The 27711-nt window shown below is 40.1% G+C and overlaps 1 protein-coding gene across 2 annotated transcripts; it reads right to left on the bottom strand.

Moving 5' to 3' along the window:
- Positions 1-27262, bottom strand: ABHD5 (abhydrolase domain containing 5, lysophosphatidic acid acyltransferase). 2 transcript variants are annotated; one of them, NM_001323183.1, is given in 7 exon segments: positions 2269-2358; positions 4580-4766; positions 5379-5490; positions 8391-8545; positions 11310-11682; positions 11946-12031; positions 27234-27262. In NM_001323183.1, coding segments are annotated over 7 exon segments (1032 nt in total).
- Positions 27263-27711: the final 449 nt, after the last annotated feature.

Consider the following 27711-nt stretch of genomic DNA (forward strand, 5'->3'; position numbering starts at 1 on the left):
TTCGAAAGCAAAGCTTTACAGTGTTTTTAATGTGTTTCAGGTGGTTTAGCTCAACTCATTCATTACTCTTAATTTCTACAGCTTAATTACATACGCATTTTTACAAAAGCAACATCATGTCAACATGAATCAACACAACATTTTAGGCTTTATTTTTATTGTGCAAAACATAAGCAGTAATTCTTATTAGTACAACGAGCTGAAAAAGCAAGGGATATTTCCAAGAACATTCATATTCACGTGCAATTTTTACCCCTACTTCCATCTTTTGATGTGGAATCCAGAATTCCCATCATTAAGTGCTATCCAAAAAACGCCAACAGTTTGTTTCGCCTTTTATTATTTGGAAGGCAAAATATATTTTTACGTTTATAACAACTGAAGCAACTGTTGAAGCGTATAAATGCAAAAATCAGACATGCAAAAGTGTGAAAAAAATACACACTGAGGGCATCCACCAAAGGGTGTCATGGCCGACCATTCATAGCTTATAATCAAAAATTGGATATCCTTATTTTCCATTTTGAAGCCCAAATTTTAGCAAATAATATAGAAATTTCTTTAAAAATCCTGGTATCATCTAAGTGAATCTAATATAATAATTTATTTGAATTAAAGTCTGTAGCTAGCTAAGTGCTAGCAGTCACAAAGGCAGTCATGAAGACTGTTTGATGTTACACAGCACCATACAGAGACCCAGCTCCTTCAGAAAGAAATATTATGTTCCACTAGGAACACAATCTGAGTATTCCCTGAAGATTTTAGGCATCTTTGCCTGTTTTATCATAAATGTGTGCAACAGTTCCTTAACGTGAGCAGAAATGTACAAAATCCTGCTGAAGCCCTAAGATGGTGCAATCGTTAATTTCAATCCATTAGGTAGAAAAGTATTGAGAATTCTTCAGTAGTCAATTTAACAACAGCAAACCAATAGTTTCAAGTAAATCTGTTGTCAAAAAACAAACCAGTATAGAGTTTGGCTTTAAAGTGACAAAGTCTTTCTTTTTTTTTTTTTTGCTTAATACAATGTACAAAGCTTACCAAGAATTAACATCAAACTACAGTTCCAAAAAGATGCAGAGATGTTATGATCTCTGATTTCAAAATAGTCCATTAAAATATATAATTACATAAAGAACCTCCAAAACATATCATTATAATTTGTTACAGCGGTATTGTTTGTTCCAGTAATAATCCTTCCTATAAGGAGGCTGCACATTAGTCTCAATGCACTAATCTGCTGTAGGTGCCAATTAGAGCTTCCCTCTGTGCCTGCTCCACTCCCCATCCTGAATTTACTGGTAGAAGTTTTGTCTACAGAAAAATGGAATGATGCTCACTTACCGGATGACCATTCCCCAGCCCTAGTAAAAATCTTCCTGCCAGCTTCTCCAAAGTTGTTAGGTTTAGGCAAGCAATGAATCCTGCGGTAATCACAAAGTGTTAAAAATAGAGCAACTAATGAGCCATTTTCTGTACTTTAAATCACTGAGATCTACATAGAAAATCTTTATGGAAGTGTAAGCACTGGTTACATCACTGACTCTTACAAACTGAGGCTTCTGTAAAAGCTATACATGTGGAAAAGGATGCCTTAAGATAAAGAGAAATGAAATACAAGAGAAGAGAGATTTTCTAGTATTGAGTTCTGATTCTTTACAAATTACCATACATTTTTTCAGTGAAAAGCACTGCCCATTATTTTGGCCCAGTCTCTTTCCCAAAATCAGCTTCATAAGCTGTTATCAGTCCAATTTAAAACAAACAAACAAACTCAAAGTCTTAAAATATTGTATATGGAGTTCTGGATTCCATAAACAAAATACAGAACAATTTCATATTCTTGCTATGAAACATCAACTAGAAAATATGAATGTTTATGAATAAACAAGCCCACAATTTATACATTATATCCACACTGATACTGATGTCTGTGTTAGTGGTGAATTCAACATCTTTAGATAGAGTTCAACAGGTGAACAATATTCAATTGCATTTTAAAGAAAATTCCAGTTTAAGAAGTCCTAAGTAAATTCATATACGGCAGGCCAACAGTCTACAGACAAATCTCAAATAAAACTGTACATTTGCTTCAAATCTACCTAGGCCCAAAAGGCACTTAGTGGTTTAAGTGTGCAAATTGCTTCTTAGAAGAAACAGTGTGCAAACAGAGCCTGTTTCATTAGCTCCGCATTCTTTAGTCATTTCCTGCAGTGTATTGCTATTAAATGGTGTCTACGGTGTAAGACTCTAAAGGACAGAAGATGGTCAGTCCACAGAATCACAGATGTCTTTCACTTTCTGGTTGAAGTCTTCAGGCTGATCAGCGTACACGTAATGACCTGCACCAAGGATAGCCTGGAGGACAAAGGTGAAGAAACAGTTAAAAGGGCAAGAATGCCATAAACGCATAAGTAAATACTGAGCTAGGTGAGGAATACTCCCCCTTGAAATGAATATCCTAAACCTGGCTTCTACACACTGATACACTATTACTTAGAAAGAGCAATTCTAGAACTGAAACTGATCTATTGCAGCCAGTGTGTGTTAACAGAGTTAGAACAACTGCTGCCAGGAGGTGGTACCATACAACCAACAAAAGACTCCAAACAGACGGAAAAACAAATGTTTGTTTCGCCCATGGAAGGAACTGTGCTAAACAGGAATAAAGGGTAAAAGAATCGCCTTTTCCATTGCACAACTTGTTGAAAAGAAGATCCAGGTAAACACAAGTCACTGCAAAACAAAGCAAGGAGAACATACCATACATATCAAATTTCTGAACAACTCTCATCTCTTTCATTCGCTGCTCAAACAGTTCTGCAGAGCAGCTTGTTAGTTCTGTGTTTGGAGAAGAGATAGCATCTAAACATCCGTATTCCCTTGCTATTATCAAAATTATATGGGAAGCTCTAAAGAACATACTGGGATAAAGGATTACCAATTCAGAGGCTTATATTGCTGAGGGTTCCCTAGCCTTGTGGAAGCAGACTTCAGTCCTCCCAGTGAAACAGTATTGCGTAAAGCAGGGAAAAGTCAAATCCAAATGATGCAATATATGGGGAAAAATACCCCGTGTATTTCTGGTCTAGATTATTTCATTGCAAGTGTGTAAAAAAAATTAAGGGCTTAAGTAACCACACACATTGTGGTGACTGCATTTTTGCTAAAACTAGCATGAAGCAAGTCTTCGCCATACTGTAGGTCAAAGGTACTTGACTATTTTAAGTTTATGGTCAGTTTGAGATTAATTTGTATTTAAATCTACTTTCCTCTGTCATCCCCTCCATTAAAACGCTTCCTCTTAAGTCTCTAAATGGAAGCACATTGCTTTAAGTGTGGCCAATTTAGTGTTTTAAAAAACAAGAACAACAAATCAAAGTAAATAATAATCTAAATAACATGCAATAAAGCCCTATGCATTCTAGCAAGTCTCAGCCTCAGGAGAACCCCTTTGCCCCTACAGCGCTGTGAATGTCTTTCCGTGCCTCTGTAATTTCCACCATCCCAATTTACCTTTTACAATCTGCATTTTAACTTGGTATACAATGAAGTTTTTCTATATGGTATGATTCTTAATAGTGTGGTTTCTTATGTTACAAGCTAATTCTTGGGTTAAGCAGTAAAGCAGCACTTTTGGATCTGGATGTTCCCATTTACAAAATGTATTTATGTTCTTTAACATGTGTAAGTTGTTCAACATCAATATCTTTTCTCCATGTTCCTGCTCTGATGTCAGCTATATCTAGATTACAAAATTTTATTTCAATGACTTGTCAAAGTTAATATCACATTATATACTTTTGTCCAGTTAGAACTAGACATCAGCAAGAAAGCAGCTGGCACACTCAAACCTTCTATCACAGCACTGGAACATGCAAGTATATTCAATTATCATGTCTGGCAGATGTGACAATACAGGAGAAATACTTCCAAAATGGTTTGTTTTTATAGGTACCATCAAAAACACAGTGTGCACATTTGTACTAAGTTAGAGGCATGTGCATCTGAAATGACAGTATCATGCCTCTAAAATAAGAATGTATTAGGTCCACAGACAACACCAAGTTTTTTTTGTAATGACTTAAAGAAAGATGCTTCCAAGAACCTAAGCAACAAGTAACAACCACTTTCTTAGCAGAGAAATTGAAGTATTATACAAACTGGTTAAAACACTTTATGAGAGCATTCTTATTATGTCATATGTATCTGTAGAAACTCAGACTGCTAAGGTTTAAAAGAGACAGACAAACATAAGTACTTACCAGTGACCACAAAAACTACTTGTATTAGCATGCTAGAGCAAAAAAAAATTGTAAAGTAGAAAAGCGATCTTGCTCAAAGATCTGATTCAGCTTCTAGAGCTTTCTTATTTTCTCTTACTCTGAAAAAAAGACTTCTGTTTGTTTTAAGCTTGATCTAAAACTTATTTCCTCTTTTTCTGTTGAAGAAATCAGAAGTTATTACCTAAGTCCATGAATCAGAGCTATCATTTCAACACTTGGTATAAAGATCGCACAGATACGCTTTGAACAAATTCACACAACGAACTAAGCAACTGCTTAAAAAGTGAACTTACTATTGTCTTCACATATGACTTTGGTCTCAGGGACTGGATAGTGCTGCCAGAATTACCATCTATGCATGAACGTGCTCCATAAACCACGGTGATAGGAATGTCTTGATCCATTTGTGGAATCCGTTGCAGCATTGGCCTTTTTGCCCATCCATAAGGAATAGTCATGTTCTTGAAAGCTGTTTCACCACTTCAAGGCATTCAAAAAGGGTAAAAGTAATTAAATTTCCATTGTATCTGCCTTTTCTCCCTTCCCAGTACCTGCCTAAGAATTCAAGTATGTGTGCCTTCTGATTATATGGCTGTAACAGTGTTTGAGGATGGAAATTCTGACTGTTAAGGAATGCAGGTTTGCAAAGTTTCAATTTGCAAATTTCAATATCTGTTTTTCAGTGATTATTTTTTGGTTGTTTTTTTTTTTTTTTTTTTTCTTTTTCTTCAGTACAGGGTAACAACACTTAAAAACAAAGAGGTGTCAATTTTTTCAAGTTCTTAAAGAAAATGATTTATTAACAAACTATAACAACTTTTGGTTAAAAAATAGCGCTCCAATTCTCAGAACTAGAACATTATAGTAGTTTAAGAGAACTAGTGAACTGGTACAGGTTCTACATCCACCAGTTTCTGAAATGCACATAAAGGGCAAAGGTAGATTTTTTTGTCTTTAATCAATACAGTAAATGTTACAATAAAAAAAAAAAAAAAAGAAAGAAAAAGCATGCACTCTGTTGCCATGACCATTGGAGGGAGCAGCAGGCCATCAGTAAGACTTCAAAACGCACACTATGAAACTCACACTCACCTGGGTGACTGCACATTGCAGTGATAGATATATTCAGTCACGGTGTTATCATCGAACATTGATGCATATTTTCGTTTGAAATCTGGTCTTAAGCGCTGAACAAGGCTTAGGCCTGTCAAAACAGAAAATGCTATTATAGGAGGAGTTGGCAGAGAAAACTATCAGACTGCTGAACACATTTCCTTACAACCCTTCAAACGTGCCCCCTTGAAAATTGTGGCTAACTCTGATGACTGCACTTAATTTCACCACTTGTAAGTCTTAGGAAAACATGGTGGCAAACAAGAATTAAACATAATTATTCTGAAGGACTTTATGTTGCCCCAGAAGAGGGACAACTCAATCCCTACTGAATACATATGGAGAATATTGCTGAATGGCCACTGTGGCAATAGGAGAAACATGCAAAGGGGATCAGCAAAAGGACTAAGCAGATAAAATTTTTAATAAAAATGCACTCTTGCCGGATACCAACGTTTTCCTTTCCCTTGCTCTGGCAGCTCTGGGTATACCAAAAGCATTCTGCCTTTCAGAACCAAAAGGCACTGTTGAAAAAAGCTAGGCTCTTTTTCTCTAGATATAAGTCTGTACTCCTTTTTTACATAACAGTCTGGTTTTTTTCTGAAGCTACTTCATCTGACTAACATTTAGGTGAAAGAACAGACGTCCATGCTGAAAAACAGGTGTAGAATTTTTGACATGAGTACAAGACATCTTGTGTGGAACCTGGAGCATTGATAGACTTGGAAGCATCGATAGTTGGTCTTGATGATCTTAAGGGTCTTTTTCAACCTAAATGATTCTACAATTCTATGATTCTATAAAATAAGAGATTCAACCTAAGAAAGCTATTATCTCCAACCTCTCTTAACAGACATAGAAGAGAGGCAGGTCCTTTCAAAAGCCAGTTAAGCTACCATTCTGAATCACCTCCTTAAGATATACGCCTCCTCTAACTGACCAGATAGATCTTTGGGGCAAGAGCCTCACAAAGACCCATTCTGAGTCTGGGAATATTATTCACCTCAGCAGATGTTGGCTCACAGTTTACCAGTTGAATTTACCAACTGAAAATACTGCTGTTAATCCGTGCAATTACGATGATGTCACTTCTTCCCACCTGTTGCTGGCCATAGGCCTGGCACTATTTACATAGACCGTGTCACAGTAATCTATGCTTTTGTAATCTTGGGATTAGATTATTGCAACACAGCCTTATGTATGCTTTAAATCAATTTAGAAAATAAATACACTGCAAGAGAAAACAATTTGCTTATGAAACAGAGATTTACTTTCTGAAGCGATGAAGATTTTGCAAACATTGTGCCATTTGCTCCACTATCGATGCCTTCTCTATGAGTTCAACTTGCAGACTTCTGTCTTTTTCTGCAAATAAACTAACTGGAAATCCCTCAAAGAAAAAGATCTCTCTCAATTCTGTTTCTCAGGTTTAGGAATTTGCCCTCAAGTCTGATTAAATGCGCATGTGATACCATATTATAGCCCAGATAACCCCAGCCACGTGTAAGTGTCTAACTCATAACTTTGAGCAAGAACAACTAGCCTTCTGTTGAGGATCAGACAGCTTTGCCTGCCCAGCACTTCAAGCACACATGAATGCAGAAGGAAACTTGTATTTGGTTCAATACCTTTATTGGGTTGGGCTTGATGCCCATCTCACAGCAACATTTAAGCTACCCTTCCCTAAGAAATACAAATCACTTAATTACGCATTAAGTTAACAATAACAAACATTTTGATCAGCTGGAGTGAGAAATGGATGGAAAATTTTGAAAAGCAGGGCTCTCAGCTATAAGCAAGGCTATGTTGGGGATACCCAGATACAGAAGGTCTGTTTCCACAACACCGTTTTAACTGGGTTTACTTGCTGCGGGAGACAACTTCAGCTTTGAATTCTTTCAACTGGATTGATTTATTCACACATTTGTTACTGGATAAACTGCATTAAATCTGTGCTTATCACTCAATGTTCTTCAGGTTTTTCTATTAACCAGATTAGAAAGCACTTTTTACTTCAAAAATAACACTTCTAAAATACAGAACGTTCGTTGTCAGAAAAGCTAATTTTGTCATCCTTCTGAAAACAGCTGAATATATCAGCTTATTTAACTTTATATTCTATAGAAAGAGATTTAAGAAACAGTTGTAGTTTAAACAAAGTGTAGAAAGACCGCTTGTCTCTTTTCACACCGAATAGTAACAATGATGGCGAGATGATCTGATGGTTATATAAATCAGTTGTAAGGGGTCTGAAGAATATCTTTTTCCCAGCCTCCCTGGGTGATACTTTGGTAATGTGAAGAGAAATGAACAGATTACCATCTAACCTCTAGAGGGAAAACATATGGTGAATTTAAAATCTGATCATGCCTATTTTCCTACCCTCTATAAGCCAAATCTGTAGTATTCTCATCATCTCTACCTAGTCCTAGTGTGAGGGTATATAGAGCTTATCTGTCTGATCAGAACTGTTTAAGTGATGTATAAATAGGAACACCAGATTGCTACAGTAACACAGGACACTGCTGAGACCCACAAAATTTGCTAGAGTAATAGGAAAATGGCTGATGGAAACAATACAGTTTCAATTTCTTTAAACTCAGGCTTAAGAACTAATGAATTCATGAGAAATTGCAGTCTAATGTTAAGCAAATTTGGAAATACTATTTGTCAGTCAAGCTGCATCCAGAAGGGAATCTAAAGGGACTGTGACTGTAAAGCTTCCCTTGAAGATGTCCACATAATCTGCCTCATTATTGCTGCAGCCCACATTAAGTGCTATAAATCATCACATGATGTTTCTAAACAGGAAGATCTCGTCCTCTTGCCCAAAAGAGCTTTTTTGTTTCCTCGAGCCCTCCCACCCTCTCCTTCAACTATATTTTCTGCAGGTGATGTGAGCTTACAACAAAGCACACCTTAATGAGGCATCTGCTCCTTGCTTATGCTTAAGGCAAACAGCAACAGTTTTAAAGAGTAGCTAAAACTCACCAAAGGGTCCTGCTATCCTCAGCCCAGCTAACGGATTAAATGGACTCAGTATAGCTCCTAGTGCTTTGATCCAGATTGGAATTGGTCTTTCGTGTTCAGCATTGTCAGGCCTCTCTGGAAAACCCCACGGCTCCACTAAGATAAGATGTTTGACCCTGTTGGCAGAAAAGGTTCAGAGTACATTAATTTTCCTTTGAATGAGAAAGCCGGAAACTTGCTATCTGTGGATTATGCAATCTGGTTTAGTCACCTGTCACAGCACCCTATTACCTTTCCAATCCTTCGATGGTTTTGCATCTGAATACTAATTAAAGAGAGAGGGATTGAAACCAATTTTGTATAGAAACACCAGAAACTTGGAAGCTCACATGCAAACAGTAACTCATTATTCAACAGATACCTACTATCACAGACATCTGAGAAAATGATGAGGTTTTTTTTCCTGTTTTTAGAAATGGTCAGATCTATACACTCGGCCCATATTATCTGAAAGAGCAGTTTAATTTGAGCAAGAAAAAGGGAATAGCACCTGTTTCACTTAAGTAAACATTTAGACATCTATCACTCCTTTCCACGCCCTTTAAGATCTCTGCTCTATGAAGAGAAGCAATGTATTTGGAAAAGGAGCTTATCAAAGCAAATTTGAACTGGGCCAGACACATCCAAAACAGTGGATGTTTTCTGAATGTACTGATTTTAATTCATAAAATAAACACCAGAGAGACAATTTATAAAACTATCACTCAAAGGAATCTCAGAGCAGAGGGTACAGTAGGAGCCTCCTGCATATGCAATAAATCAATCTCTTCATGCTGTGAGTCCTCCTCAAGCAAAAAAAAAATTACTTTGCCTTGATGGACTGGAATCTTCCACTTCTGTTTAATCTCATAATAACACCTTCTCTAACAGGACTGTCCTAGATACTGCTTATATCTGAAAAAGTGACTCTTAATGATAGTTTTGCATATTTAAGGTGATTTTGCATGTGAGCTCCATCATCTTTACTTTCTTCTTCGTGTCTTCCTTCTCTTTCAAAGCCATGAGATTAGGTATTTAATACAGCAGAGTTCTTAGCAGCTAAAACGATTTCAGAAGTGATTCTGAAAGCTATTTCTGGACTATAATCAGTTGGGAAACCAAAAATGTGTGCCTGAAACGAGGGGTTGAAAAGGATTAAGCTCACAAAGATGTTTCTGGGCTGTCAGCTCAGCCATGAGCGTATTTGCAAACAAGAATGCTAACGGAGGCCAGGGTAGAATTTAACTATATAAACCAAGCAGGAGAAGGAGATTAGAGGCTAAGGAGCATAAGCCATGAGGGGCTGTTCGGGGCAACCACACATTCTGTGCACAAACTGTGCTATTAAACATATCACAGCATATGCATACATAAAAACACAGTAAGCTTTCTGTCATGCTTTGTTTGTATTAATTTCCTTTCTTCTGTTGGCAATCAACCCTAAAACAGAAACTGGGATAAGGAGAAGCTGGCCATAAAAATCATTCCAAGGGTAGCAGTCCAGAAGCCAGAGTATGTGAAAATCATGACACCAACAACACTCAGGAATATTCCAAATGGGAATCTTTTTTGGATTAATAACCCCAGATGTCCCATGCACAATATGGTACAACACAGTAAATTAATGGATCATCTAAGCTCGGGGAAACTGATCTACTTTCCTAACAATATGTAACCAGAATCCCTTAAGCCTCTAATGAATTGTTAGATAATCTGATTGAAAGCTGTGCTATATTTATCACTTGATTCAATACTGCCTTAAGATCCTACCAGTGATAAATTTGACGGTGTTAGCTTAATTTCAGCAAAATATCAGCAATGTGAGAGCATAAAAGAAAACACCCCCAAATAAATTAACCCCAACTTAAGCACAGTGAAGCATGAAAACACCAAAGTGTCACTTTCAGTGTAAGTCACCAGAAGGCTGAAACAATATCCCACCCTACAGGGGTGGGACAGGGCCATTTATAGATACTCCAAGAAGAAGGAATAAGAAACTTGGAAGCAATCCCTATAAGCAATTACCTTCAGTCAGCTAAAAGTTGCTTTACACCCAAGTGGATAAGAGGTTTACATTCTTATCCTAAGTGTTTTAAGAAAAAAAAAAAAAAAGCAGGCATGGATTTACTTCAAAATCTTCAAATGAGAGAGAAAGGTATACATATGGTATAAATTAATATTAATGTAAAAAATTCATTCTGTATAGTATAGAATCCGACATATGATGTGAAAAGCTGGACTTACGTTCACATCCTTTAGCAGAAGTCTACTATGCCTATCTAGATAAAAACAATGTCCTTGCTTGACACAGAATGACCTCACTTTGTGGGATCCTCACTCGCCACTGCCAATATAGGTAGGCTACATTGAAAAAGAGTCAAATTACAAGCTTTGAGTAAAGAAATGGAGTAGCTATCTACCATGATGTGGTACAGAAAAAGCTGATGTGATGTAGTTAAAGCACTGCTGCAGCTGGCCTGTTCTTCAAAGAAGAAATACGGAGTGGCATAGAGACAATTAAAACAAACAGCCATAAAAATTATTTTCATATTGTCCTGTTGGCACCAGGCTGACTACAAGTCTTTACACATAAACAACCCAGCAGAATTACATTCAGAAGTTCCACTGTTATCCACAATAATGGGACATTTGGCAGGAATAGGTCTATTTTTTGTTTTCATAAACCAAGGTTTGATCAGAGATGTCTCAAAGCGTTCACACACAAATATGATCTCTGCAATTTAGCTGTATTACATGTCAAGGGCTCACTGAACAAAAGCAAAAAATGAAGGAAGTAAACAAAAGAAACAAGCTTACTAATCTAATTTACTCATCTGAAAACAAAGCACATGCTTGATACTCTTTGCTTAAAATTCATTATGAAGCTTTACTTTTACATACCTTGATGGGTATTTTAACGAGTAAGCAGCAGCCAGGAATCCACCTAGGTTATGTCCAAGCAAAATCATTTTTTCTAACCCCATCTCCTTTCTCCACTCTTCTATGGATTCCACAAACTGATTTTCTGCTTCCCGAGCATCAGTATCAAAGTGTGGTCTACTGCTTCGTCCAAATCCCAAGAGGTCGAAAGCATGGACGGTCCTGTTTACACAGAGCTCTTCAAAATTGAGAGCCCACATTCCAACACCTCCTCCAAATCCATGAAGCAGAACAAGCGGAGTTTTACGTGAAAGGTCTGGAGAGAACGTCAGTGTCCATATTTTGTTTCCATTAGCTAGATACACATACCGCTTACTGTATGTGCTTGTAATACCTGGGAAAAGAGTGGGGAAAACAAATGGTACTGTTAGGCACGACTGGTAAACTTTAAAGAACGTTCTAAGGAAACCACCGTTAGAAACAGAACCTCCCTTTCAAAGTGGAGCATACAGACAAGTATCATAAATAAAGGAACAAAGAACATTGTTTCTAAATCTGCTAATTTCAGCAGAAAGCAGAAGTTGTACTGAAAAACTTTTCCGATTAGTTTAACAGAAATGTATAGAAAATCTCATTATACCTATAAACCTGACTTACATTTTAGCATCTTGTCCTCAGCTTCTTTAAGGTGCAGTAGTGATGTGGGGCACCAAGCAGGAAGCCAGCTGAACAGCCATCCTAACCTGTAATAGCAATAGAGAATGTAAAGTCCTTGAACATGATGACCACGTTCTGCACTACGTAATGGTTTGAAGAAGTTTCTTTCGCTGCTCTTCTTGAAAGAACCCATGTCTTCTGCATGTCCTACAGGACAGAAGGGAGCCATAGGAGTAAACATACTCCCTCTTGACTTTTATCAAGTGGTGCAACGATCGGGGGTGTTCTTCAAATAGCATGCTGTCCCTCTCCTGTCCGTAATTTATCAGTGTACTTGTCTATCTCCGTCAGAGCAGACTGCTTCTGAGAACCTGGAGACAGGAGTCCTCATGCTGACCCCAGAAATTTGGCAGGAAATAAAGCGCAATCATTGGGGTTTCCATACTCCTCTCCATTTCCCCTGGAACTCTGCCTGTACACACGCTTCATGGCACGAACCCACTATTTACAGAAAAGCAACCTGCCAGCTTAACCCCAACTAAGGTGCAGATGCTAAATCAATTTTAAAAGTTTAAAATAAACAGGCTTATTTTAGCAGAGCAAAACACTAGGGCCTTCATTACAAACATAGAAACAAAGTCATGCCAGAAAATTAAACAGCACATTCCAGCACCCTTCACACAAGTTCCTTTTCCAGCTGTCACCTTCTATCTCCGTGGTTCTCTCTTGACAATGAGAGAAGGGGAATGACTCAGCGCATAGGGGTTAATTTTTCCCTTTTTATAACATGGAATCCTCCTTCCTCTCGCCTGACTTCATTGTGGCTCAGATTGCCTTTCAGTGCAAAGGTTGCTATGTAGGCACCTTGAACTACTCCTCGTGGAGAAGAGGACGAGGACACCAAACTCACTCAATTTTCTTTCTTTAGTGCTTTTTTTCCTACACTGAATTGCTTTCCAGTTAGTTACAGTACTTTCAGGATTGTGTGATACAAGTAATAGTTGCACTAAAATCAATGATAATGACTGTAAGATTACTGGGGTCCAATTCTTCAGCCGTTTCACAGTGCACTGACACCAAATTAGTGATTTGGCCTTGAAATTTCCCCATGCAAAGAACATTCTCCCACATGTCAGAGGGAGATTACTCAAGGTAATGCTACAACATGGTTTTCTGGTATAGCAGAATGCACAATGCAACTGCAAAGAGCACTGTACTTAATGGAAGTCAGAAAGAAAAAATATCAGTACTCGATCAAAAAAGGATTCATCACCTAAATGCCACTATCACTCAATACTCTTGACTTAATACTCCTGACTTTTCTGAGAAACACACTGATATCTGGCTGGTCTGTAAATAGCCTTCCCAAACCACGAGAGTGTGGGAATCACGTTGATGGCACACGGGTGGAGCACTGGCAAGGTGAAGGCTGTGTGTTTGCCCAAATGCCTCCTGAGTTCCACAAAGGAATGGAGAGCCAAGATTTGGATACTTTGCAGCTAGTTATGTGCTGAACTGCACACCCACATTCAGAATTCTCAAGTCAGAAGCATGGAATCTAGCAGCTATTTTCATCAAGCCATAACTACACCAAGTATTTCTTCTCAAAGAACCACTGATTTAGCAAAGAAACCTCTTTAATGATATTATTTCTTTTAAGGAAATGCTTAATTTTTGGATGTCAGCATGAAGACAGTGCAGAGATATGATCACAGTGAAATAAAAACAAAAACTACAGTCCACAATCCCAGAACTCCAGCACGAAGGCATCTGAATATCCAAAAAGATTTAGAAAACTGTATCAGAATGAAAAAGTTTTGGCATAGTTGTCCACTCTTTCATTTTGTTAATTCACAGTACTGGTTATAAACACTGACATTTTTACCCAGAAGAGACATTACATACATGGAAATCTTGGCAAATCAAGCTGGCAAGCTGAAATTTTTGCAGATGACATCAGGTTGGCAGGAAGTGTCAACATGCCGGGGGGTTGGAAGGCCCTGCAGAGGGATGTGGACAGGCTGGAACAATGCACTGAGGCCAATGGGATGAAGTTCAACAAAATCAAGTACTGGGCCCTGCCCTTTGGTCACAACAACCCCAGCCATCGCTACAGGCTTGGGGCAGAGTGGCTGGAAGACTGAGTAAAGGAAATGGATCTGTCGGTGCTGGTTGACAGACAGTTGCACGTGAGCCAGCAGTGTGCCCAGGTGGCCAAGAAGGCCAACAGCATCCTGGCTTTATCAGAAATAACACAGCCAGCAGGAGCAGGGAGGTGATCATCCTTCTGTGCTCAGCACTGGTGAGGCTGCACCCTTGAATGCTGTGCTGTTTTGGGCCCCTCACTGTGAGGAAGACATTGAGGTCCTAAAGTGTGTCCAGAGAAGGGCAACAAAGCTGTGAGGGTTTTTCCCCTTCAAGAATCAAGTGACCTCATCACTGGATGTTTTCCACATGCAGAAAGAAATTAACTACTTTATTTAATCATTTCTCTGCTATTCTCTGGCCTTCCAGAAGTACCTTTTATTTTGTACATCTGTGCTAAGTATGTCTCCTAAAAGCACACAAGAATGCCAACTTAGGATAGTCTCACATGACCTATCATTTTTATTACTATGATATTAAGTTAAAATAGCTATGTAGTATAAAAAAAGAAGCAGTGGTTCTTTCAAGACAGATTGCTCACTAGCAATGCAGATAAGATACAAAAGAAAATAAAGGATTCCAGCTGTAGTTTCACATTTAAAGCAAGCTAACCACTACCAGAAAAAGCAGACTCCACTTTGACCTCCTCACCTACCACTTTTCAGATACTCTCTGTTCTGTCTTTCTTCATAAAGAAGGAAAATGCATTTTGAGGCATCAGGAAATCCACCGGGCTTGGTTGCTTTCTGTATCAAGAAGTGTGAAATAAATCTGGCACCTGCCAACCCGCATTTCTATCATTTTATAGCAATTGTATGTATGCAGCAGGAGTTACACATCAAATTACCCAACCGCCCCGTGACGGTCAGCTTTTGGCTTATTTGTATGAATAGACAATGCCCACCACACCATTATTTGCTATGCAATGGAGAACTGACAATGGGAAAACACACCATCTGTTTTAATTAGAGAGAAACCCTGCTTAACGAAGTGAAATGATCCTACTTTGCTGCAAGGCCCAGATGGTTGTGAACCGCTTGGAACCGGAGACTGCCATGGAAGTTACATAAGAAGAAAGAAATGCTTCTAACTTGAATTTTCAGTGTTAGGTAACTCACATATAGCAATCCTGCTTTGCCTCACAGGGTGTGATGCTCATTATCTCAGTTATAAATTGACTGATTTAAATGTATTTTGCCAGATAGCTTTTTAGGCAGCCCCATTCACTCAGCTCTGGCCATCAGGCAATCAGTGAAGGCCTCACTGAGGTGCACACAAATGTTATGAGGCATTTTCCCAGACATATGAGACTGAGCAGGACCCAGCAGGGCAGACAGTCCAAGGGAATCCCTTCCCAAGCAGACAAGGCCTAGCAGGCTCACTAATACACCAGGCTCATGGGGGAAGGCAGACCAAAGTTCTTTATCTACAAACAGCACACATGGCAAGCTTTGCTGGTACAAATGGGCACAGCCTCCTAAAAATCCTTACAAGCAATGACTGGGAATGCTACTACTTTTTCCTGGTTCAAACTCAATATACTGTATTTGTCAAGTGTCATTCCCTTGAGATAGTAAAAACCCACCTGGACACTTTCCTGTGCAACCTACTATAGGGAACCTGCTTTGGCAGCAGGTTGGACTGGATGATCTAAACAGGTTCCTTCCAACCTCTACGATTCTGTGGTATGACAGTATTCACCTTGTAGCCTTTAGAAGACAGATGGAAAAATCTATCCATCCAAACAAGGTAATTCTAACTTGAGAAAACTGTGAAAATCTTATCTCCATCATTGAAGAAATACAGTGTAGACAAGTTTTTGAGTCACCTGTGACCTACAGTCTCCTTGACTGAGTGAGTCTCATATCTAAGTGTGGTCATGCTGCTACAGCTACAATTCAGAGTATGGTAGAACATGTCATAGCAAAGGAGGCAACTTTTCATTTATAAAACGTACTCCATGCATACAATAATAAGAAATGATAGAGATATTAAAAGTAAGTAATGATTACTGCCTGCAGAAATCTAAGGGGTAAGGAATAATTTACTATTGTGTAAAGGATTATACTTCTTTCTCTCTGCTGCTTGACTGTTAATTCCAATCAAGTATTTGCTGTCAGAGCACAGCTTAAACTGCCCGGGGGGAACTTTCATAAGAACTGAACATCAAGTGGAGGCAGAGGCACAGTAAGTGCGATCCACCCATCCACCTCCATGAATCAGGTCAAATCAGATGAAGAATGTGGCAAATAGGTAACTCAAACACCATCATTTTGTCAGCTAGATTAAGCCTACTGAGCTTGACCCACTGAGAGATCTCTCAATAGCACTGAATATAAAATCTGCTTTTTGCTACCTGTTTTGAAGTTAGTAAGGTAATGAGAACTCCCAGTATCAATCAGAAAACGGGCACTGAAATATATAACAGCGACAGAAGCGTAGAGAACAGTTCTGCATCATTTAATATCATTTGGACTTGAAAATTCCACCAGGAAAAATGGCAGAGCCAGAGCAACAGAGCTGCACATCTGTTTTTGTCTTACTCACAACAAATAAACATATTTAGTATTTTTAATTGATTTTCTGCAGGCAATATTGTGAGCTACCAAGGTTTTAGCTATGGAACAAGCTCAAAAACTTAAAAAGGCTGAAACACTGAGTGAACTCCCTGGTAAATCATTTCAAGCTTTACCCTTAAAGCTTATTAGAATCAAGCTGATCTTTCAAAACCCCTAACCCTCTCCCCTCCTAACTCTCAGAAGTAATTCCAGCTATTTATAAGGAAGAAAACAACTTCAAATGCATGCAGGAGGAATGGCATCCTGATTCTCGTGCCATCCTGCCAGCACGATCGTTATGAACACCAGTTGACTTGAGCTACCTGCAAATTAAAAGAACTAACAGAAAAACAGGAGTAAACTAGTGGTAAAATCACTCAGACTGCCTCCTTGTTTCTGCACACAGTACTGTGCTAGCAAAGGAATTTAGAACTGCAATTTTTTTTTCCCACATCTAAATATTATAAGGACTGCCACTTCTCTATGTTCTCAAGTAACTTCCTCACATTGAAATACTTAAATTATTGTACTTCAACAGAACTAGCCATATATTTAAGTGCTGTCCTGAATTGAGGTTATAGCGATCGTGTTTTACTAGAGTGAATCCTACATACTTATCATTAATCCACAAGCAACAGTCAAAGACTGTTGATAATTAAAAGAAAGGCTCAACACTATTGTTCTGGTTCCGATATCATTTTAAACTGCATAGAAAAGCAACTCACCCAGCCCTGTGAAATGCTACACACTAGAGGGACCTGGACAGAATTGAGATGTGGGCCCAAACCAATCTCATGAAGTTCAGTAAGTCCAAGTGTGAGGTCCTGCACCTGGGTCAGGGTAATCCCAAGCACAAATACAGGTTGGGTGAAGAATGGCTTAAGAAGGCCCTCAGGAGAAGGTTCTGGGGGTGTCAGTTCACGATAAGACTCAACATGAGGTGGCAACGTGTACTTGCAGCCCAGAAGGCCAACTGTATCATGGGTTGCATCAAGAGAAGTGTGACAAGCAGGTCAAGGGAAGTGATTCTGCCCCTCTATTCTGTTCTCATGTGACCCCACCTGGAGTACTGCATCCAGTTCTGGGGTCCCCAGCACAAGAAGGACATGGAGCTGTTGGAGTGGGTCCAGAGGAGAGCCATGAAGATGATCAGAGGGCTGGAGCACCTCCCCTATGAGGACAGGCTGAGAGAGCTGGGGCTCTTCAGCCTGGAGAAGAGAAGACTCTGGGGGAACCTTATAGTGGCATTATATAGGGTAGAGTGTCAATTTAAAACAGTCTCTCACTACAATGCTCTAAGAATACACTATAGCGCAAAATACCAAGAGAGACTTGTTTTATTATTATTATTGTTATTACTTTTCTTTAAGGAGCAGCGGGAATAAGTCTGTTCGCTAAAAGTTTTTCTGCATTTTCCTCAGCATCAGCAGTTGTCATTACAAAATCTAAGAGGTGAGTAGGATGGAGCTTCTTCCATCATCAGCACCAAGATTTCAGAGCACATTCTGGTTTTGGATACTGAATTAAAGCTATCGGGTAAAACCTGAAACAATTTGAAGTAAAGGAAACAGTCAAAGATGACACAATCAAATAGGAACTTCTGTCAAACTATCAGAGAGAAGTAGCAGGTTGACATCTGGCTAATTTATGTCTAACTGTTAAATTATAATACGCTTCACTTCCTCATTTCGTTAATTTAATACCTTGCAACACCAGAATACTGAGTGCTATTTACATGACTGATGGTGGCAAAAATTAATGCTTCTTTATTATCACTTACTGGCAATGAATCAAATGTGGTAACATTTTATTTTTTGGTAACACAACACTAAATGACTAATACTGAATATGAAGTGTAAAATGCATCAGGCATTACCACTAAAATTAGGATGTCTCTTAATCATTGTGGATTTACATCTGCGAGCAGGTTCCAGTTAGTTCTCTTACATAGTTTCAGATGAGCCAGCAGCCTCCTTTAGCATTTCAACAACTGTGATCATCTAAAATCCAGGAATATTACACAAGCAACCCTAGTAATAGTCAAGGCAGAGCTTAAATCTTGCTACAAGGAAGACAGCTGGGATAGAGAAAAGCTAACGGTAGAGAAGAAGCAAAATAGATATATATTACTGAAGACCAAAATAAACGTTCCTTCTGTTCAAAGGCTGTATACAAATGTAACAGTGACATTTTACTTCGTATAAAGTAAAAACTATAAGGAAAAGTACATTTAATTGAGGATAAGAGAAAGTGTTAAGTATTATCCATAAAAAAGGACTCCAATTTTCCAATTAAAACTGGAAAAAATTAGGAACTGGGAAATTATGGTTATCGTGTGAAAGCAACACACTGTGCATGAAACTGAGAATGAGATGTAGTAAATAAATATGCATTAGACTTTAATTGCAGTTAACTTTATCTAGGAAAAGTTTATCCCCAGTGCAAGTCTGTTAGGACAAGAGCCAGTTTCTAAAATGGGAAAGCTAAAAACACACGAAGAAGCCCAGGTGTCATCCCATCTCTGAGAAGCACCTACTGCTGCGTTTTTATTCCTGCTGGGGTTGGAATGAAGTGAACTGGGAGATCTGAGACCACAATCTTAGCCCACTGCAGCTGCCTGCAAGTCACTTACCAGCATTCCCCCCATTCCATCCAACAATGTTGATGCTTGAAAAGAAACTACGCTTCAGAAGAAGCCATTTTAAGTCAAACAATTACAGAGACCCAGCTGTGGAAGAAGTGAAGCAATCACAGTATCACAACGTATCACAGTCTCCTGTGGGTTGGAAGGGACCTTAGAGATCATCGAGTCCAACCCCCAGGATTCAAGCCTCCTGTGTAGCAGAGCAGCACTGATAGGGTGGGGAAAAAAACACCTTGGTCAGGCAAGGTGGAGGATGGCAAACTAAGGTCAGAGAGGCCACAGACACACAGTACCATACAACCTCAGTCAGTCTGGACTTAACTGGGCAGGGATGTCTTGGGTAGAACACTGGAGACGTGGCTTCATAAGCACAGCGTGATCAAAGAATACCACAGTCCTCAGAGAAAGACTGTGAAGGCAAGACTCTGAAGCAAGAATTAGGATGCAGCATGGGAACAAAGCATCAAATCCTTTAACAAATGCCTGCTTACCATTTTCATGGTGTGACAGAAATAGGATTGAAGTGCTGCAAGTGAGTTAAAAGGAAAGCATTTTTCCCCCCTCAGATGACATGAGCCTGCACATGAATTCTATTTAGATGAACATCGAGCCAAAGACATTCCATGCAATTACATGTTGTGAAATTCTTGGATACTTCAGTATTATTAAAATAGAATGTTTTGAGAAGCTCTGCAGAATATTTCTAGGAAATGTAACATATCCCAGCTCTGTTTCAACAAACAGCCCATGGTAGGCTATTGCAGAATATTGCCACATTAGGTCAGAGGGAAAAACAATGCATTCCTCTTGTACTGACTGCAACTTGAACTCTGTGTCCAGAACAGCCAATATCAAAATTAGTGTAAAAATACAGAAGCAAATGTTATTACTGTCTCTATTTATACCAGCAGCGCTACGTGGGACTACCAGTTACCAGAATTAACCTGAGAATGTAGATAAGGTAAAACAATAAAGCATTTTCTGGCTATTTCAGTGATGCTGAAGTTGGCCTTGCTGTTTAAACTTAGCACTTGAGCAACCTGAGCGTTCAGGCTGTACCTCAGGCACACGTAACCTTGCTGGTTGCAGGAAAGCTGTTACACCTGGTGACCGAGATTGTGTGTGCAACACAGCTCTGTGCTGCCAGCAAGGACCTACACCCCTCAGCCTCCTCCACAGTACATTCGCATCTGATAGGACATGGCAACGACACAGCTGTCAGCTGCTTTCACAAGCACTCTAAGGCACATTGCATGAAGAATTTGGGGATAGATGTATAATTGAAATAAAGAAAATGATTTATTTTTTTCTCTTGGTGTCCTTCAGATATTACATAACTTTCTGCTACTTCCATTCTATTTGTCTACCTAACTGATGTACTCTCACTGCCCTTCAGATATTGCATAACCTCAACATTTAAATACTATTTAAACCTTACTGGTCAGCCTTCTAATACCTCTCATGTCAGATGTCTGCATTTCAGACTGCCCCTGAGTTGGAAACAGCAGTAACAAGATCCGTACATAACAAGCACCTCATAAATCTGTACCGCTGCCCAACCACACACTATCCAGCTTATCTTTTGTTTACATGCACAATTTATATAACAGCTTAAACAGGACACGGGTATGATTATTTTTCCATAAAGAACCGCATAAGAAACATATATGCAAGCACACGAAACATATATGAAGCACATGATTACTTCCCTCCAAACACACCATACACAAACCACACTCATACTGCACTGCCCACCTCCACTTGAGCGCAAATACACATTGATGAAGCACTGTCTCACTGCACACCATTAAAACAGCTCTAACATTGTGCTCCTTTACCACAGCCAGTTCCAGGGCATAAGTTACCTATGTCAAATTTCATGAGCTGGTATTCAACATCTCAGGCTACCTGTTTCGATAGCTCTTAGTGCACAATCCCTCCCTTCCTCCTGAAACTGAAAGAATCTTTTGTATACGTGCCACACTTCAAGCACTTCAGATGTCAAAGGAATAAATATGCAAGCAACTTCAGAAAGAGCTAGGAAGATAAATGTAAAAAGCCACTGCATCAAATGTCCTTTTATGGATAGCTATGATATAATTAATGAGCCTTTATGTTCAGTATAATTTATACTAAATTTAATCAAGAAAGAAACTTCTGCTACGGTCTGCTAGCACTGACCGACCTCATTTCTTTTGTACTTCATCACTGCAATGCCTTTCACCTTCTCACTTCAACATATGACTGGACTTTCTCAATGGCCACAGATCCTTCTGCATTTTTTATTACAGAAAACATTTCTGGGGCTTTATTTTCCTTTCTTTTCTGCATTCTCATATGACCCTGAGTTTTCAACTACAACGCATTCAGAGCACTTTCCTACTCCACCACTCCTCACCATATTTTCTTAGTGTCACTCAAGGTTTTACCCTTAAAACCCTCCTCTTTTACCCTCTTAACCTTATTCCAGAGTGACCTCATTTCATTACACAGATTCACTGACTCACAAATCTCTCTTCTCCAGTGACCTCTCCCTTGCTGTTCAACTTCTCATTTGGATCCTTCAGTGCCAGCATAAACTCATATACTCACCTTTCCTCCCATACCCTCTTCTCTCTGGTGGCCTATACAAATCATGGAGCAAAACCTACTCTGAAAGACCAGAGTTGCAAGAAAATAGTCAAAAATTATAAAATAAGAGAATTCGTATTTTCTCAACAAACAGTTTTAATAAAAGACAAATATGAGAGGGGGGAGGAAAAAAGCTGCTTTAATAATTCATTTACCAAGAAAGTTCCAATTCTCTTATTAACATTCAGAAAATTTGCGATCACAGAGATTCTACTGATGCATTCATGGTTCTTCTCAAAGGGGAACTTTCTACTGAGGCCTCTAGGGTTAGGCCCAATCCACCCAAATAAAATAAACTCTGGTGTGGCACCAGTCTTCTATCAGGCTCTGAAAAGCTTAAAAGTATAACCAAAACTCTGCAATCATGGCAAAAGTTTGTGGCACACAAAGATCCACAGTAATCAATACCACAGTCAAGCCAGCAGCAGCTCCACAGCTGCTCTCACATCTGGATTTGAGGCCCCACTTTAATTTCCACCAGACTACAGCTCCACTCACTGACAGGTTACAGTAAACTCACTTTGGTAGCTCCTTGAAAACAGCTGTCATTTGACACTTGGCAACACTGTGCTTTTTCCACACAGTAGGCTTTCTAATGCTGAGCCTTCAACCTGCTTGACCCCCAGCCAGTAATATCCTAAACATAAATTAAAAGCTACCGTATAATTACTGTTTTTCTCCCAGCACTTCCCATTTTCTTTCTCAGCTGTAAGGAATGCAGCCAGCTGACTGACAGACCTAGTAAGATTTTTTATAAGGGATTTCTGTCATCACAGATGACTCAGATAATCACCGGAGAAGAATGAGATCTTCTATGACAGGAAGCTCCAGACAAGTCACTAGGAGTGTACATTCTTTGGTAACAGTATATCAACAATACACTGTTGGCTGCATCAAGCACATGTAACGCACCTCAGCTCTGGGGTGGCGGTCAGGCCTAGTAGTGACATTGGGAACCCCAATGAGCGCTGCACTTTGTTGTTGGTGGGAGGCCAGTGTTTCCCAATTGGAAAGGAGCCCCTGAAAGAATTCAGTGATGCTTAAAAAGAGAGGGAAAGACCTTCTGCAGCTTTTTGGACTGCACTGGTGTCATCTTTTCTCATAAGAACAAGTTTCAGGAAGAGTGGAGCAAAAACACCTTACCACGTAGAGTCTAATCCATTCTACCTAAACCTTGTTAAACTGTGAAAGAAAGCTAGGGCCCGACTTCATGCAGAGATCTTGGCCAACATTGTGGTTCTCCAGCAGCTGTGTGCCAGCAGACCTATCACTTCACTGCCTGCTATGCCAAGGGCACTTGAAAGGGGGTAGGTGTGTGGACAAGCACCTCTACCTGAAAATCCACTCCATAATGCTAAGTACATCCCAGAGAACTGTGGAGGACCAACATGAAAAAAAAAAAATAAGCAAATGAAAAAAATAAAACAAAATTAATAAATAAGAAATTATTCTTTAACTGTCTGTCTTAAACATGAGTCAAGGAATCTTCAGTAAGCAAGAAAAGCCAAAAAGTAGTCAGTACTGCATAAAAAGAGTGGAGTAAATAATCTGCTTCTATATACTAGACTGGAAAAGCAGAACATTCTTGTTCCATTCCATAGAGTGCTCTGGAAAGGAGCTTTTCCCTCATGCAGGGACAGGGCGCACACATTGCCATGATCATTGTTTAAGACAGATCTTCCTGACAACAGCAGACATTCCCTTCCCAAATTCATACAAGGATAAAATAACAGAAACAAAAACCCAAGCAATCCTACAGACACCTGAAAACCTCACACATGCGCTTTCAAATGAGCATGCAAATATAATGCAAAAGACACTAAGCATTGAAGCTATGATAGACATGACCCTAACACTGAAAGACAAAAGCAAAAAGGAGGAAGCACATGTTCTTTAACCTCTTCCTGCACACGCTCGTCACAGCACACTTCCACTTTTATTGCCTCTGTAAAGATGGAGGCTGTAGGTACCAGACCTGCTGTTAGTTAAGGCCTTTAGAAAGAGCCACCTTTCACCAAGGTAAGAAAGAAGAAACGGGCTTTCAGCAGTCCACCTGCATTTCAAAGCTAGATGATATAACCAGCATATTCTTTAATACACCAGTAGGATACTTCTGCGAGCTATTCTACTCAGAGTCAAGCTTAGGTTCTATGAAACACAATAAATCATTCTCTTTTATTTCATCAAGCAGCTCACTTCAAAAGTACTAATGAAAAACTAACTGTTATTACTGGTGTCGTGCCAGTGTACATCCTCATATATTTCCCCAAGCTATTACTTTGTGAGACTACATGCCACACACAAGCAAACTGACGTTTCACTAACTTATTTGTTTTAAATAAGGTTATTACACTCATCTCATAAGGAGAAAAAGGTATTCCGTGCATGGTTTTATTTCCAGATATGTATATGTATTTCATAGCTGCCAATACCAGTCGTATTATAAGTTATAAACAGTTCTGCTGAATTCAGTGCAAGTGAGCTCAATATTACTGTAGCTGTGCCTCACAGGTAGGAATCTTCTTCTGCAACTTACACAGAGAAGGCTCAGGGATGTGAACAAGTTCAAGCATCATGAGAAGGTGACGTGTTAAACAGGCCAGCACTTCTACAGTGGAGGGAAAAACATTTATTTTGTTAAACTTCTCATTCTACCTCAGGACAAAGTCAAGATCTATAAAGTAACTGAGCCGCTGCTATTCTGTCTTCACCACACTTACGCAGTTACTAGATTTCAATCAACACAGCACACTGCACAACAAGGTGAGTCACAATGTTTTCTCCAAGCAGATAAACTTTATATGTGTTATTTAAGGTTTTAATGACATACAGTAAGCCTTCCTCTCACTGCTACAAAGCTTTAAATTTTGAATATTTAACATATTTCAGTCATTTACAAATTTCCTCCAGACACTGAGTTTTGTTCAACTTGAGAAGTAGGAGAAATGCTACTTTTGGCTATAACTAGGAACAGACCAGTAAGAGTCCTAACAACCCAGAGTGCTAATGTTCCATCCCAGCTAACGCATTTTCTGAATTCATGGAAAATAAACATTGCATTTTGTTCTTAGAAGTCCTAGAAGGCTCAGAAATCTTCACTGAATTGGGAGCTTACTCTGAAAGACTCCGCATATAAATGGCCCTGATTGCTCAGCAGGGGACAGTGCCAGCTTCCTGAAAACCAAGTCCTTCTAAAAGCTATCCAGCTGAGTAAAGCAAGACAAGAAACCTGTCAAAATCCTCTCTGAAGCCCATGATGTACCCTACCTCCAGATGATGCCATGTTACACTCCCGTAACCCTGGCAGGTTACTGCAGTTCGGGGCGCTTGGCACTCCCTTAGCAGCACTCAGTACTTTGTGTGATCCTATCGGGCAGCTAATACAGTTCAGGCTAACACGCTGAATGAACCTAGAAACACAACAAGTTGGGGCAGAGCTGTTTTAAGGCTCTTACTCAGAAAATCTGTAAATCATCAACAAGAGGCTTTACAAGTGAGGTGTATTTTATGAATGTGAATGGCTAAGAAAGAATGCAGAACCAAGAAGGGAACTGAGGTCTCAGATGTGTGATGATGCAGAAGGCATATACACAAAAAAAAATCTGTTAGTAAAGAAAAAGCTATTTTAAGTTTAAGGAAAGGAAGAAATAGCAGAGTTACAGATTAGGTCAAACTGCACAGTGCTGAAAAGAGAAAGCTTTGAAGTTTATACATGAAACGAGAGCAGTGTGCATATGGTTGCAAAGGCACAACAGGGAGTTTGGAAAATACACATAACCCAATTCTGCTCAGACCATGGTGGCAAATCATCCAGGATGAAATATCAAATCAAAGGCTGGAAAAAAGACTAAACAGAGGAGCAAGGCAGAGAATGCAGATAGTCTGGAAAGGTGATGGAACAGACGTGTAACATGACAACATGCAACCACAGCATCCTGGATATGAAGTCATGAACACAAAGCACAATTGTCATGCAAGTTGTTAAGGAATTTTAAGCAGAATTCCTTTAAAAACAAAAACAAACCAAAAAAAAAAAAAAAAAGGAGGGGGGAGGAGGGAAAAGAAATAGCAGTAAATGAGTTTGGTTTTTTTGATTGGGGGGGGGGGGTCAGGCACTTCACACAGTTGTCAATGAGATACAAGATCTGATATTTAAAAGATGAAGAATTATGAAAAATGCATATAAAAAGTCGATACAGAGCACACTTACACATCTGATAAAAGGGATACAGTGCATGTGTGACTACAGCACAGTTAGATATATTCTGCTCCAGTAACTTTGGGGCTAAAACCATAAAAGAATAAGAGATCAGCAGACAAAAGGCCAAGAGTTTGGCTTACACAAACTGGAGAAGAGAAGGCTATGGGGAGACCTCTATTCAGCCTTCCAGTACTTGAAGGGAGCTTATGAGCAGGAACACAACTGACTTTTTACATGGATTGGTAGTGTTAGGGCAAGGAGGAATGGCTTTAAACCAAAAGAGCAGAAACTTAAGTTAGATGTTAGGAAAAAAAAGTCCTTACTCAGAGGCACTGGCCAGGCTGTCCAGAGAACCTGCAGTGCCCCATCCCTGGAAGCATTCGAAGCCAGGCAGGATGGGGCTGCCTGACCTGATGGGGGGCAACCAGCCCAAAGAAGGGGCTATATGATCTCCAAGGTCCCTTCCAACCTAAGCCATTCTATGATTCTACATGAATAAAGCAGATGTGCAGATAGGATATTCTATAGTAGGAAATAAGAGGGAAAAAAATATATTTGGGGCAATAGATGGGTACAAAAACAGCTCTGTCTTGGAAGCTGAAGAGTACATAGAGACATAATTCAAACACATGGTACGAGAAGGCATACAGCAGTAAATAATACACAGACAGAAGCACAGCAGGGCACTGAGGTGATTATTATGGAACCATTTGTACACACAGGCAAAACACACCGTGTGGGCCTGCGGAACATAAGATGCTGTGTGGGACTGCAGTAACGCGCTGAGGTGTGAGTCAGAAATTACACACAGCATTAGAACTATGTCAACCGCAGGGCAGGCAGAGCTGCTGTGCCGGAACAGAAACGAAAGGAGTTCAGTGCGCAGAGCTGAGCTAGCAGTGCAGCTCCGGAACAGGGGAAAGGCAGACGACCCGCACACGGCTCTGCAGCTCCCAGCTGTGCCCACGGCGGCAGGCAGCCCGGACAGCAGCCGGGCGGACGGGCTGCGGGAAGCTGGCAGACATGTCCGCCGGGAGCGGGGGAGGGCGGATGGCAGCGATATACAGAGAGCTACGGGCGCCTATAGACCCCCCACACACCCCGCTCACCTTTCGCTGGACGCCTCCTCCTCGGCCATGGCGGCGGCAGGAGCTGACAGCGGAGCGGCGGCCGGCAGCGCGGCGAGGGACAGCGACACGGCGGCGGCACCGGCCATCACGGGCCCCGCCCGCCGCCGTCGCCTTGCGTCATCCCCGCCGCTACCGCCCACACCATAGAGCGGGGCGGGGATGGCGGCTAGAGCGGGGCTCGGGGTCGGGCCTGCAGGGCCCTGGGTGGCAGTATGGCACCGACACAGGTCTGGGCTGGGCAGGCGGGAGGCTCTGTCCGTCCTTAGGTGTGTTTTGGAGCTGTTAGTCCGAGCACGGTAGCGCCACAGATCACAGCGTTGTGTGAGGCAGAGGGGCAGACCACAAACAGAAACACTGACCACAGAGGTCAGCACTTGATTTTCGAGTCGGTCATTTGTGCTTGTTCGCATGTGTAAGAAGCAAATTAGGAGCAAGGCACGTCCTTCTAACAGCCAAG

The sequence above is a fragment of the Coturnix japonica genome, chromosome 2 (genome assembly GCF_001577835.2).
Source record: "Coturnix japonica isolate 7356 chromosome 2, Coturnix japonica 2.1, whole genome shotgun sequence".
In the NCBI taxonomy this organism is placed as follows: Eukaryota; Metazoa; Chordata; class Aves; order Galliformes; family Phasianidae; genus Coturnix; species Coturnix japonica.

Excerpts from the sequence above, each read along its gene's own strand:
- ABHD5 (XM_015853991.2), bottom strand. The coding sequence starts at position 12,186 with ATGTTTACTCCTATGGCTCCCTTCTGTCCTGTAGGACATGCAGAAGAC. Across the intron at positions 5,491-8,390 it reads GAGGATAGCAGGACCCTTTG|GCCTAAGCCTTGTTCAGCGC; the intron begins GTGAGTTTTAGC and ends CTGTTTTGACAG. Across the intron at positions 4,767-5,378 it reads TGCAATGTGCAGTCACCCAG|TGGTGAAACAGCTTTCAAGA; the intron begins GTGAGTGTGAGT and ends AATGCCTTGAAG.